Source organism: Artibeus jamaicensis, unplaced genomic scaffold, assembly GCF_021234435.1.
Source record: "Artibeus jamaicensis isolate MK-2021 breed Jamaican fruit bat unplaced genomic scaffold, CSHL_Jam_final contig_1016, whole genome shotgun sequence".
In the NCBI taxonomy this organism is placed as follows: Eukaryota; Metazoa; Chordata; class Mammalia; order Chiroptera; family Phyllostomidae; genus Artibeus; species Artibeus jamaicensis.
The window spans coordinates 73220-87133 of NW_026521195.1; the positions used below are offsets into that span (position 1 = coordinate 73220).

The following is a 13914-nucleotide window of genomic DNA, read 5'->3' on the forward strand; positions in this document are numbered from 1 at the left end:
CTCCCTGAGCCTCATTTTCCCACTTGAATCTGGGGTGAGGGGTGAGGGCGGGGGTATTCCCTTGGCTCTATCTCTGGGTTGGGCTCCTGAACAAAACAACATCGTCCTCCTCCACCTGGCTGGGTGCTCCTGGTTGGACCTGTACTCTGGCCCAAGGTGGGAAGGAACCCACAACAGGACAAACAGTCTGAAACCTGCACGCAGACCCTCCTTCCGCCCACGCTTGGCACCGGGCCTTGAGCACAGGAGCAAAACAAACTTATTTTGAAAACAGTCCTCTAGCACGCCGCTCTGCCAATCATTAACCTCTGGGGACAGGTGACCCAGCCCGTGCCCTTCATAAGGCGTGCGCTGTACCCAGCAAGCAGCCAGCTCCCAGCGAGCAGCGATCACCGGTCCTTGTCTGCCTCCGCCCAGTGAGCAGCCAGCAGTGATCACAAGCCCCTGTCCGCTATCCGGCCGAACGATGCCTGTGCTCCCCGCCATCCGCATCTGGCCGCTGCTCCTCCTGTTGGCCGTCCGGCTTGGCGTGGCCGTCGGCGCTCCCCAGCCCTGGCGTTGCGCACCCTGCTCGGCTGAGAGACTTGCGCTCTGTCCGCCCCTGCCCGCCTCCTGCTCTGAGCCCGCCCGGCCTGCCGGCTGCGGCTGCTGCCCGATGTGCGCCCTGCCTCTGGGCGCTGCCTGCGGAGTGGCCACGGCGCGCTGCGCCAGCGGACTCAGCTGCCGAGCTCTGCCTGGGGAGCCTCGACCCCTGTACGCCCTCACCCGTGGCCAGGGCGCCTGCATGCCTGAATCTGACAACACCGCGCTCAGTGCAGAGGCCACAGGTACCTCGGCCCCTTCACCTGGTCCCCTCCCCCGGGACAGCTGAGCAGGCCTGGGGCTCCACCGAAGCCTGTAGCCAGTAGGGTGCAAACAGCCCAGGCCCAGGGCTTGGGGCTGAAGCCTGTAAGGTGCCCCATCATTACATGGCCCTGCGGGAGTTGCCCAGGGGCAGGGAGGGGAGATGGGGAGAAAGCCCAGAGCTCGCAGCCCACCCAGTGGTAAGCGTGGGCAGAGGCAGTGGGCTGCCCCCAGGGTCCCTGGTCCCCCTCTCTGTGGGGCATGGGCAGCTGGGGCTGGGAACCCCTCCTGCCGCCCCGCTCCCTCCCAGTGTTTGGAATGTCCTTTGTAATATACGTCCTGTGGAGACAGCCTGTGCTTCCCCGATGTTTACAGAACATAATGTGAGAGTGTAGGCTGCAGCGTTTGATGTGCCTGGGCCATTCAGAGCCTGGCCCTCAGGCCCCTTCCTGGAGGCGGCGGGACTCGGTGGTGTGGGAAACAGGAAGGGCCGCCTGCCCCCACTCCCCACCTCTAGGCCCCACGGCGGTCCCTGCGGAGGGGACCAGGGGACGAGGGGCCTTCCTGCGGGTTTCGTGCCCAGAGTGGAGGAGACGGGGCCGTCCTCCCCGTGGCCCTTGAAGGCGAGGGCTCCGCCAGGCTCCCTCAAGAGGGCCAGTTCTAAGACACTCTGTTGGGCGCCCATTCCCAACCCCCGAGATCTTCAAGACAGCTGCTGACCCTCCCCCTCATGGGGGCGTCGGGGGAGGCAGAGCGCCTGGGATAGAAGGGGGACAGCCGCCAGGTAGACCCTGTCCCCAACAGCCCAGCACCAGCCCAGGTGGAATTTTGGAATCGCTCCCGCATGAACGGGGAGCTGAGGGCGGGGGCCAGGATGCACCCTCATCTGCGGCTTCCTCCCGGCTCTCCCCCCTGGTGCGGTGCCCGAGCCTGCCTCTCCCCGGCCCCAGGCTGAGAGCCCCAGGGTGCCCTTGCTGGACCCGAGGCTCTGCATCTTCCCAGAGCAGACGGGTGTCGCTCCCCCCAGAAGCCATCTGGGGAAGGGAAGCCCCTTGGGGGGGGGGGCAGGTGCGTACATGGCAGGAGGGCTGACCCGCCTCTGCTGTTCCGTTTTCAGACGCCGAGGGCCCCGCGGCCCGGGAGACCGTGTCCCCTGATGACCCAGGAGCAGCTGAGATGACCCAGGAGAGGCTGCTGGGCATTTCGCACCCAGTGGCGCCCTCTGGCGAGGACCCGCCCGTGCCCCGAAGGACCCTCAGTGACCAGGAAAGTGTGAGGGCGCACGGGGGCACCGACGTCCAGCAGTGGAAGGTGAGGTGGGGTCAGTGCCGCCTGGGGGCCCTCAGGGCCGGCAGACATTGCTCAGCTTAGCCCAGCCCAGCCTCCGAGGCCGGGACCGTCCGCCGACTCTCCCGGAGACGGAAGGGAAGGGCAGCGCCTCCCTGGTGCGCGCGGCCGCGTCACCTCGTGCCTCCAAGTCAGGGCACCGGGCGACACTCTGGACTGAGCGCTGAGTTGTCCCTTCCACCGCCCAGCCCAGGACTCCCCCTCCCTCGCCCGCAGCCCTTCCCCCACCCCGTTAAAGATGGTCGTAAAATATACCCAACACAAAAATCCAGCATTTTCGCCATCTTGAAGCATAAAGTGCCGCCACAGTTGACACATTCACAGTTTTCTGACACCGTCGCTGCGGCCCGTCTTCAGAACTTGACCTTCCCAGACGGAAACCGCCCGCCCAGTGATTCCCCTCAGCATCTTCAGTGCCGCCCGGTTCTAATTCCGCCGCGCGAGGGCGACAAAGAGCCACAGCTGGGGTTGCTGGGGCTGATTTGGGGGGAAAAAGCTATCATTCCCCCAGGGGCACACCCAGAAAAGGGAGGGGCTGGGCCACCTTCCAGCCGTGCCAAAATCTCACCTGAACGTGATGTCCAGTGAGGAAAAGTTCACTCTTAACCCCCAGGCAAACGCCCCCCCCCTCACGTGATGGCTCACGGGAACTAGCAGTGGGGGCAATGGCACCATTGTCAGTGGCTAGAAATCTCTGCTGCTAAAGTCTCTATTCTGCCCTCCCTCCCGCCAGGCAGCTGGGGCCACACTTGCCCGCGGCAGGGAGAGAGCGTGGAGAAGCCCTCGGCTCCCATGGGGGTCCAGGGGTGCTCGGTGCCAGTGGGCATGGGGCACCAACCTTCATCTTCACACCCCCCCCCAACAGAGCCCAGCTGCCTTCCCACAGCAGGTGGGCGGGAGGAGGCGGCTGGTCTCCCCCTCGGGCACAAAGCCCCTCTTTCTCAGCCACCTGGCTGGGCCCTGGTGTTTCTAGTCAAGTATCCAAACCCAACCACTCTTCCAGGGGCCGTGCGGGCAGGAGCTGCACAGTGTGCTGGAGAGGCTGGCCCAGGAGCAGCAGGAGGCCAGAGGCGGGCCCTACAAGTTTTACCTGCCCAACTGCAACAAGAATGGGTTCTATCACAGCAAACAGGTGCGTGTCCTTGCCGAGGGGGTCCCACCCCCGCAAAGCTGCCCTTCCCTCACACACGGTGTCCAGCCCCAGGCACGCTCCCGAAAGCCCCATAGCTGGTCCTAAGAAGTGAGGTCCAGCCCGCTGGCTCCAGGAGCCGGCAGCCCAGGCACACCTGGGCTCTGCTTAGGAAATTTAGTATCTGTTTGACTTCCGTTACTTTTTTCTCCCCGTGAAGGGGAAGGACTCTATAATTAAACACAGGAGCATTTCTCGACTTGCCCAATTATAAAGGAGCTCGAACTAACCGAGACTCCATGTGAGGGGCCCTTGAGGCCTCAGCGAAGCACAGGGTGTTTAGGGGGGAAACTGAGGCCTAGGCCGAGCTTCATGACAAAAAGTCTGTGGCCCCTGCAGCCCTGCCCAGGGGGCGGGGAGCACGCCTATTCCCACGCATGTGGAATCCTTAACTCACTGGACACTCGACCTTAGCACCCATTTTATGAGGAGAACCAGGAGGGTGTTGGGTTTGCCGAGGCCACGGTCATGGCCAGTGGGTGGTGCCTGCGGCCTAAGCTCCCAAAGCCCGCTCTCCGCAAAGTGCTGGGCGGCGGGCGCTCCGTGGCTCCCTGCCGCGCTGGCTGCTCTGACCCCACGTCCCATCTTTGCAGTGCCAGACGTCCCTCGACGGAGAGGCAGGGCTCTGCTGGTGTGTGGACCCCCAGAGCGGGAGGAGGATCCTGGGGTCCGTGGAGGTCAGAGGGGACCCCAACTGCCAGCGGTATTTCCACTGAGCACGGAAGCAGCGCGGCCTCGTCCTCCGACCGACGGGGTGTTGAAGTGCACAACCTATTTATACTCCAGAAGACGCCCACTCATCTGTGTGTGTGTTTGTATATATAGGAGCCACGTTCATACTCCACATACTGCCTGGCATCTAAAGCTGCGGTTTATTTATTCACTGTAAGTTTATTTTTCTACACAGTAACTTGTGCTATATTAACTTATATTCATGAAACACTTTTCACCACGTTGTATGTAAATAGTTTTAGCTCTTTAAAGGTCCGTGCTTCCGTTTGTAAAGAACTGTGGAAAATCTTGCTCAGAAAACGCAGAATCAGATGTGTGGCTGTGCCTTTGTCAAGCTGTTCAGTGACTTACTCTGTGTGTTGCACCAAAGCCACTCAGTGTGAGCTTTCGGGGAACAGCTGATGATGCGATCACAGCAACATGTGCAGTGTTGCTGCACGTGAACACTTGCATTGGATACATTGTCAAACGCGCTTGCACAGTGTAAACAAATAAAGTCTTACTCAAAGCATTGTTACTGCCATGGACTTTTTAAAAAAATTATTTATGTTATTTTTAGAGGGAGGGAAAGGGAAGGAGAAAGAGAGGGAGAGAAACATCATTGTGTGGTTGCCTCTTGTGTGCCCCTTACTGGGGACCTGGCCCACAACCCAGGCATGTGCCCTGACTAGGAATCGAACCTGCGACCCTTTGCTTCGCAGCAACCCCCGCCCCCCTACCCTCAATCTACTGAGCAGCACCAGCCAGGCTGCCATGGGCTTTTGTGCACCCTCCTTTATGCATGCAGATCTGCCTCACAGAGGTCACTCCATGACCCATGGCTCCCACTGCCCAGCGGCGTCCCTCACCCCCAGGCTGGGTCCCCTTGCCACCTCCTGCTGCCCTAACTTGTCCGTTTGCCCAGTCCCTTCCACTTGTGGATTGGTCAGGGCTTCTCCTGTCTGATGCAAGACAGGACTCTCCTGAGTTGGCTCCCTCACCCTCTGCCTGTCCCCTGCAGGGCTGAGTGGCCTCCCCTAGGCGGGCACCTAGGGCACCTTCCCCTGCTGGGCCACCCCGCTGAGTGCACAGCTGAGCCCTGAGCCCCCGGCCTGTGTGCCTTGGATTCCTTCCTCCTTAAACGGTTACCTGCTTGCTTTTTCTAGCTCAGCCCCTGCCCTGGGTTGTTGGGGGGTGGGGGTGGGAAGCTGGAGACCCTAATCACCCGGGTCATCTCTCTGTTCTCACAGCCCCCCTGGCCTCCCCCTCCCCCTCCGACTGCTGGGCCACCCCCCAGGAGCGCCCTGTGAGCTCAGAGCTCCACGTCAGAACGCCTGAAGGACTCAGACACAATATCCTCAGAATCTGCTGTGAGCAAACTGACTCTGGCAACCCACGGAAATACCGTTCACCTTCCCAGATGAGAAGGCTCAGGTTCAGCCTGGGAACTGCTGGAAGTGCAGAGAAGGGGAGACAGAACAGGGTGCCCTCGGCATTCACACGACCAGCGTAGCGTGTCAGGTGCTTCCGCCCAGTTCTGTGTGTGGGAGTCGTGGACACGACACGATTGCGTCCTGCTCACTTTTTTCGCCCCGAGAATTCTCCCGTGTTACTAACATCAGAGACCAGGAGTTCCGTTGTCTCGGCCCAAACATCGGGTGCACTGCACACTGGAGGCCATGCCTGCCAGATGTGCGGAGCCTGACCAAAGGAGAAGGCATCTCTCTGGACCGGCTGTTCCTGGAGAAACCGTTTAGGGACACCCCATTGTGGCCACGATGTGCTGACTGGCAACCGGGCCCTGGAGTGGTGGTGCCTGCATGGCCTCGACCCAGTGCAGGGACAGTGCCTGGGACACACAGTGGGGGGATGACAGGTGCACCCTAGGGGAGCCCTGAGCGTCTAGCTGGGGGCCCAGGGCGGGCAATGGGGCGGGGGAGTCACGTGCAAGGCTCCGTGATCACTGGAGAGGACAGGAGCACGCTCAGCTGAGTGGCCATGGACGTGAGCCCACGGAGGCCGGCGTGCGGGGGGTGTGCAGTGTGTGTCTGGGAAGGCTAGTCGGGGCTCTGCTCCAGTTCCTGCCCCGATCCCCACACTGGCGGGCCCCCTGCAGTGCGCCGGCTCCTGCTCCCCCTGCTGGTTGCCCCCCTTCCTCTGACCTTACCACTTTGCAGGCGACCCCCACCTGCCCCCAGCACACACTGTGGTAAGGACCCAACTTAGACTCTTTGTTAAGGGTTCAGGAGGGACTCTAAACAGGTGTGACTCCTTGAAACAAAGTATGTCCTTCAATGCCCCAAAGTCACAGGGTCAGAGCCCCACCCTGTCCCTGGGCTCTCCCTCCTCCTCCTGCCCTTTTCCCTCCCGTGAGCAGAGACTGGGAGCGGAGGGCACCGGTCTGTGTAGTGCAGCCCTCTGTGCCTGCCAAGTGGTGACATACAGGACAGTGGGGACGAAACCCGGAACTCAGTGAGGGCCCTGGAGATGCACCTGCTGATGTGCCCCCCCAATGTGACCTGGTGGAGGCGCAGCCCTGGATTTACTGTGAGCTCCTCCCCGAAGGACCTCGGAGCTGGTCGCCGGCAGAGGGGGGGCTTCTTCATGGTAAAAATTTTATTGAGCAATTATAAATACATGGTGACACAAATTTTTCAAAAATACTTTTTTTGAAAAGGATTTAAAAAAAATAAAGAAAAGCTAATAGGTGGGCAGAATGTCTGGAGACCCCTCCGTCCAGATGAGGGGGCTGTGCACACCTCCCCCCCCCCTCCCGCCCAGGGCAGCTGCCGCTTAGAGCTTCCTGGGCTGTGGCTGGCTCTCATCTGAGATTCCCTTGTGGCACATTCGGGTCCTGTTGTATTGGGGCTATGAAACCCACACCGGTGACAGTTCATGAAGGAGCTTCTCAGCAAACCAGAAGGGAAATGGGGGCGACTCTGTGCCCCCCTTCGTCTCTGGCAAGACACAATCACTACCAGTTACATGGAGCGGGAGGTGGGGGGCAGATGGGAGGGGTGAACACAAACCTCCTTTGACTTTGATGAGCTTATCCTAAAAAATAACCTTGGTCTTGACTTTTTGAGTGAGAAAACACCATTTTCTGTTGTCATCTCAAGCATGGTGCTACTAGTGGGTCCCTCTGAAAATGAAGGGGTGGTGCTTGCCGCCCCGCCCCCCCAGCCATCCCCTGCCCTGAGGGGCCTCCAGCCAAGGCCGAGTCCTCAGGGGTCTGCCTGACGTGCCCACCTCTGCACGAGAACTTCCTTGGTCATTTTTAAACAATGCAAAAGACTTGGCCTCATTGTCCCCACTCTTTCCCAAGCAGGACAGGCCACCTGGGAACAGGAGGGACGCCGGGCTTTGCTCGCAGCGGGCACGTCCCGGTGTGCGGACACGGAGTGCAGGGCTGCTGTCCCAGAGGGCCGCAGCGTGCCCTGCCATGGCAGCAGGGACAAGGTTCGAGGTGAGGGTCTGCCACGGCAGCCCGCGTGGGGTCCAGACGGTGCGCCGCCTGGCTGCGCTGCACACACGTGTATAAGCAGGTTTGGAGAAGCAATAAGAAAAACCACACAGTTTCATTGGCTGCTGCAGTAAAGCAGAATGGGGAGCCACGCAAGGTCACCATGTAGAGCCCCAGGCATGTCAGGCATCTCTCTCTAAACTTGGATTAAAAAACAAAAACTTTGATTCACCACAAAAAGAAACATAAATCAAGGCTGTGGCCAGCTGCTGACTGTGTCTTTTGTGCAAAAAGGGCGCACTGGAGCTCCACACCAGCTGAAACAGAAAAGGCAGCATTGAACCACCTCCCCTGATGCCTGAGGCTGCGGCCGGGGCAGCCCCACTGGCCCCTGAGCGAGGCCCCAGGTGCCCCGAAACTAGTCACTCTCTCTGACTTGCAAGGAAAGAAAATGTAACTAAAGGTGCAGTTTTCTTCTGTGCACTACATTTGCCTTGGGGAGACTAAACATATTGGTCTTTTCCCCACCAGTAGCTCCCTCGCTTACGAGGACGGAATGGTGAGTGAGACAGCATGCTTCCAAAGGACGGTCTGAAATCTCCTCGTGTGTGTTAGATTTAAATAAACTTTGCTAACATTCTGCAAACCACAGATGATTAGATTATCCGTGAGGAATCTTACAGGGGAAAAAACCACGCATCTTTAATGCAGACTCGTGCTCCTTAACAGGTCCTGGGGATTAAAAGCATTACCTGGGAAGGTGGAGGAACCATGGGGCTCGAAGGGAGAAGCTGAACTCCGAGGGCCTCCCCCTGAACATGTGTGTGTGTGTGTGTGAGATGCGTTCTCGGTTCTCCGTGACCATGAGAAGTGTTTTGAAACAGGTGGGCCGTGGACCCTCGTCCTGCTCTTGTTTAGTTGGGTCGGGGCCCCCTCGCCTTCCTCAGGGGTCCGCCCTGTGTCCATCTCCTGCCCACAGCCCTGCCCCTTTGGAGAGGGACAGTCGGGCAGGTGCCCCCACCCCAGCCACGGGCCCCGCTTACGTGGCCACATCACTTGCTCTCCGCGCCGTCACACTGCACGTCCCCTTTGCCCTTCGCACTGTAGCCCGGGAGGGGCTGCCCGTACTTGTCCACGCACCAGCAGAAGCCGCGCTTCCTGCCTTTGGAGGGGCGGCACTGTGGACCGAGAGAGAAGGTGGCGTCAGCTCCAGGGGCTCCTGCGTGGGGCCCTGACACCTGACACACGGGGAGGTGGTCTGGCCCCTGTGCGCTTTTGCAAGGGGGTTTTGTGTCCCCCAGGGTCTTGGGTAGTCACGGGACCTGGGTGCTGAAGGAGGGGATGACAGTGTCCCACCTGCCTTGTGCTTGTCACATCTGCCTGTCAGAGCTCACCCCACGCTGTGGGCACGCTGGGTCCCAGTGTGAGTTTACTGAGTAGTGACGGACAGAAAACAAGTGTGACACAGAGGCCAAGGACCCATGGCCACTGGCGAAGACAGGCCTGTGACAGGGGCCACCGTGACCGTGTGCTGTTCTGTGGCTAATTCTGCAGACACTCAGACAGCACGGTCCGGTGAGAGAGTGGACACTTGTCATTGTGACCTGTGGAGGGACTTGCTGTGGCTTCAAACACCTCCACCTGCAACGTGCCACTCCCAGGAGGGCTTGGCAGTGGGGCACAAGTCTCAGGGCAGCAGTGCCCTCAAGTCACTCTGTGGGGCTGCCCCACCATGCTCAACACCACTCCTGACGCAGTGCTAGGCAGGTGCTCATGGGGCTGTGGCGAGTGGGGGGGGGGGAGCCTGCAACACACTCACCTGCTTCTTCTTGTAGAAACCCCTCCTGTCGCAGTTGGGAATGTGTGCGCCCCTGGGACTCAGTGTGTTCAGGAACTTCAGGTGGCTCAACGTGTCCTCCATCTCCCGGCGGCAGGGCCCCTGGGGAAGGGTTGGGGCTGGTCACCCGGGGGCTTGGTCACCGGGGGCTTGGTTGCCTCATAAAGCCCCATCCACCCCGAGCCCTCCTAGCAGGACCTTCAAGGTGCCCTTCCAGTATCTGCTGCTGGACCCAGCTGTCGCTGCCCCCATGAGGGTGCCAACCATGGTGCCATCTCTCGTGTGTCCCCAGACAAGGCCTGCACCTGGGGACATAGTCCCTAAGGCCAGGACACTTAGAAGCCAGGTGGACAGAAGGAAGCCCATCTATGGGAATGTCTCTCTTTAGCTTGGAGGCCTGCGGCCAACCACACACTGTTACCAGCTGTGTTTGACCTGCGCCCCTGCGAGGTCTGCCCTGGGGCAGGGGCACCGTCAGGTCCCCATCTTGTACTTGAGGATCGATGGCAGCTGCCCCCACACACTGGACAGGGTGCACCCACGGGGCTCCTCAGTGAAGAGCAACTCGGCGCCCTATGGTGCCTGGGCGCCCCCCTCGCCGCCCGTCCCCACGAGGACAGGGGCTGGCACTCACGTGCTCCATCTCCCGCTCGGAGGAGAAGTTCTGGGTGTCCGTGCTCTGGGCCTCGTAGGTGACCTTGTAGCGCTGGCTGTCCTTGGCGTGCCCTTTCTTGATTGCGTCCATCTTGGTGTGGCCTGGGTGGAGCTTGGAGTCGGGGACCCGGTGTGTGCCGGGGAGCGCCGGGCTCCCAGCGGCTCCGGCGCTGTAGTCTTCCTCCGACTCACTGCTGTTTCCTGGAAAGATGCCAGAGGAGACAGTTGTAGCAGACTCTCAAAATCCAAGGATTAAGCCAAGTCACGTCTCAGTGGAAACATTATTCAACAACCCCAAGTATGTTCAAGAACACACCTCAATAAAGTGTTACCTGTCACACGAGTAGTGATGGTAGCGGCTTTACCTCAAGAAGCCTCTTTCAGAAATGAGCTCCCAGACAAGCTTTGAGTAGGTACCTATGCAGCGGGCTGGTGTCCCCTCCTCCATCAGGAGGGGGCAGAGCTGAGCACGGGCGACCGAGCCTGAGTCCGCAGTGCTGGGCTAGGGGGCCCTTCGGGAAGGGATTCCGACTGAAGCGCTGGCCCCCGAGGGCCGCCAGGCCGGGGGCTCGCTTTGCACCGTCAGCGCTTTGCTGCACGTCTGGGCTGGGGAGGCGTGTTTGCTGGTGTTGAAGGTCCCACCATCAGGGCTCTGACCCACTGTCACCCAGGGGCGCTGCTCCGACCCTGCGTTGGGGCACCTTCGCAGGTGAGTCCCTCCCCACCACGGGCGCGTGAGGGGCAGGACGCAGCTCTGCCACGGCTCACACTCCGGAGGGCCACCTCCTGCAGGTCCCTCCCCGAACGGCCTGGTAACTGGAGAACAACTCTGACCGCAGCGGGGCGGGCCAGTCTGGGTGTGGGGTTGCCACCATCCGGAGCACGTGGGTCCCTTTTTCGGGATGAACTGGGGGACAGCCGTGGGACAGGGGCCCGTGGGTGGGGGTCCGTCCTCTCGCCTGGTCTGCACAACCAACCAGGTAGCGGCCATGTGGTCACTTCACTCCGACCAGCAGCGACCGCGTGCCTCCGGGCCCTTTGCTCTGGGGAATCTGGCCTGGGGGGCCAGCGCTGGCAGCAGCGGAACCGTTCCTGCCCTTCCTGGCGCATGCCGGGCGCGGAGGCAGCCGGCCAGTGCCGGGACGCCGGCCACCGCCTCTGGTGCTGGGCTCCCGGGAGCAGCGCCGCGCACCGGACCGCGCCCCAGGGCGGGGCGGAGTGCTGGGGGGAAGACCTCCGGGAGCCCCTCCTCTTTGGGTCTCCGCGTCCCCACCCAGGAAGCGGCCCCACGAGGGGGAGGACGTGCACCCTTCCCAGGGGTCTGGTGAAGGGGTGGCTCAGCGCCCACGGGGCACACTCTTAACTGGTTGGATTTGGTTTCAATTTCCCTTAACCTTCGTTTCTTTTTCTTCTCCAGGGAACTCCTGGGGACGGGAGATGCTACGAATATGTAAATAAGCATATTTGCATTTCTTTCCCAAGCACTCTGAGTAATTTCTTAGACTTGCCCGGCCTGAGGATTTAGGGGTGAGGAGGAAATCATTCCTTTTAAGCAAATTTTAACTTTTGACTGTCATTTAAATTTACTTCTCCTGACCCAACACGGGTTTTAGAAGTCAATATCGCTATATAATTTTGTTAATAAGCCACGTGCATCCATACCAGTAATTAACATGCCCACTAAAGTGACTAAAAATAGTATTTATGGGGACTTCTCAGACCTCTTTCTGAACGGCCGGAACCCGCGGAGCAGCAGTGGGCGGAGCGGCAGTGGGGCGTCCGCGCGGCCCAGGGGTTGCTCTCCGGGGGACAGACAGGCGCAGCTGGGGTTTTGTCTCTGCCAACCCCACAACAGCGGGTTCTCAGGGAGAAACGGGGCAGCGCTGCCTCGGAAGGACACCCCCCTGTGGAACACCCCACCCACGTGGAAATCCCCTCCTCCGAGAGGCTGCGGCTTGCCAGCTCTGCCCAGCTCTCCCAGCCTTCGGTATGGGGGCTCCACGCACGTCGCTAAGCCGGCTTGACATTTGGAGGGTCAGACACGGACTCCATTAAACTTTTCATCCAAGGGCCTGATGCACTGTGCTTCACCCGCCCGGGCGGCCTCCTCCTCCCGGCCCCCTTAACAGGGCATAGCCCTTCGGTGCCAGAGTACGGCTGCAAACGGCCTGGGGCGTATCCACCTGCCTCCCTTTCACCAAAGTCTGCAGGTCCACACTGCCTGCCCGCCCCCCAGCTCCTGGCGTCCGTCTGAGGTGCCACACAGGCGGCAGGCAGGGGGTGTAGAAAATGGGAGGATGAGAATGGTAGCAATTGGGGTTCAGCCCCCACCCTCCTCCTTGCCTCTGGGGGGACCTTGCAGAGCTGCTTCTTTCTGAGGGTCAGGGTGTCCAACCGCAAACACACTCACACCTGATTCCCACTTGGCTCGCTTGGGGACACCCTTGGAGGGAACACTGCTTTGCAAACCGTAAGTCAGTGCAAATGGGACTGTTTTGAACACAAGTGCTGCTTCCTACAACGGGCCTGCCCACCTTCCGCTTCCTCAGACGGCCCCACCGCCTCCCTGCATCCCAGCCCCCAGCACCCTAGGTGTGGACACGCTCGGTCCTAGTGCGCGGGAGGCCAACCGGCAGCGGAGCCCACGCCCACATCCCCGCAGGAGAGTCTCCTTGTCCAGGGTCCTCCCGTTGCCGAGCGACCTCGGTGTCCGCTCCTTCCCTCCCTACAAAATCTTTGACCCATTTTCGCTGAAAGCGCTTTGCGATTTACAAGCGCTCTGCACCCAGAGAATGGACAGGCTGAGAAGGGACCCTCCCGTGACCGCGCTCGCCTCGTGAGGGTTCAGTCCTCCCACCTCCTACACTTGGGGCAGGGAGAGCAGCGAAATCTTCGCGGCAACACTGCGCTTGCCGGATCTGTGGCTGAGGGCGCCGCCCTCTGGGCGCTGAGGCGACGCACCTGGCACAGGTGGCTCACCTGGGGCGGGTAGCAGGTAGTCACTCAGGCGGCCTGCGGCGCTAACGTTGGTGCAGACTCCGCGGCCGTCCAGCAGCGCATGAAGCGGGCGCAGCTCGCCGGGCTGCGGATGGCAGCGGAGGCCGGACCCGCAGCGCTCAGTGTAGACGCCGCAGGGTTCGCCCTCGAGCAGCGCGCAGGTCAGGCAGCAGCCGCAGCCCGGCTCACGCACCAGCTCGGCGCACTCAGGCGCCGCAGGCGGGGGCGCGCACTGGGCCAGTGCGCGCGCGTCGCAAGGCTCGCAGCGCACCACTGGGCCCGAGCCCACCAAGGCCGCACTCGCCCGCGCCGCGGGCGCCACTCCGAGCAGCGCCAGAGCCGTCAGCGTGGCGGCCAAGACTGTGGGGCGCGTCAGCGGCATGATGCCCACTGCAGGGGTCCGCTGCTCAGCCAGCCGGGGCTCTGGGGGGGACCCGGTGATTGCGTGCGGCGCGAGGCTGCGGGAGCCGAGAAGGAGTCGGAGCGGGAAGCGGAGCAGGAGAGGCCAGTCCTAAACGCCCCACCGCGGGGTTCGCATCTGGGCGGCTCGAGCGCGCCGGCCGCTATATAGAAGCCGAAGTGGTCGAGGACACGCCCCGGAACGGCGCGCGGGGGTGGGGGGAGACCAGGCAGGCGGGCGCTGACCAGGCTCCGGGGTCCTGTATCTCGCCCCAGGCAGGCGGGCGGAGCTCGCAGCGCGCGGCCTCTCCAGCACCTGCCCCCACGTGCACGCCCGGGGCCCCGCCACCACGCGGTCTCCAGGACCCCGGCGGTCCCCATCACCCACTGACCCTGGTGCCTCCGGCCCCCTCAGCGTCCCCGCCCGTCTCCGGCCAACCTGGAGTCTCCGCCGCCCTTCTCTGTCTTTGTCCC

The 13914-nt window shown here is 61.5% G+C and overlaps 2 protein-coding genes across 3 annotated transcripts; one reads left to right on the top strand and one right to left on the bottom strand.

Annotated features, from left to right (window-relative positions):
• Nucleotides 1-344: 344 nt before the first annotated feature.
• On the top strand, nucleotides 345-4641 carry IGFBP1 (insulin like growth factor binding protein 1). Of its 2 annotated transcripts, XM_037156059.2 has the most exons (4): nucleotides 348-827; nucleotides 1961-2154; nucleotides 3194-3322; nucleotides 3973-4641. In XM_037156059.2, exons 1-4 carry the CDS (start codon nucleotides 467-469, stop codon nucleotides 4093-4095), a joined length of 807 nt encoding a protein of 268 aa, XP_037011954.2. In that variant the 5' UTR covers nucleotides 348-466; the 3' UTR covers nucleotides 4096-4641. The 2 variants fall into 2 exon arrangements, with proteins under 2 accessions (XP_053517366.1, XP_037011954.2); XM_053661391.1 differs by lacking the exons at nucleotides 3194-3322; nucleotides 3973-4641 and adding an exon at nucleotides 2924-3187 and having other exon boundaries at nucleotides 345-827.
• Nucleotides 4642-6688: 2047 nt separating this feature from the next.
• Nucleotides 6689-13594, bottom strand: IGFBP3 (insulin like growth factor binding protein 3). The gene is made up of 5 exons (XM_037156053.2): nucleotides 13024-13594; nucleotides 10025-10245; nucleotides 9373-9492; nucleotides 8597-8731; nucleotides 6689-7870 (listed from the first exon to the last, which is right to left on the bottom strand). The coding sequence occupies exons 1-4, from the start codon at nucleotides 13421-13423 to the stop codon at nucleotides 8606-8608; spliced, it is 867 nt and encodes a 288-aa protein (XP_037011948.2). The 5' UTR covers nucleotides 13424-13594; the 3' UTR covers nucleotides 6689-7870; nucleotides 8597-8605.
• Between the last annotated feature and the right edge of the window lie 320 nt (nucleotides 13595-13914).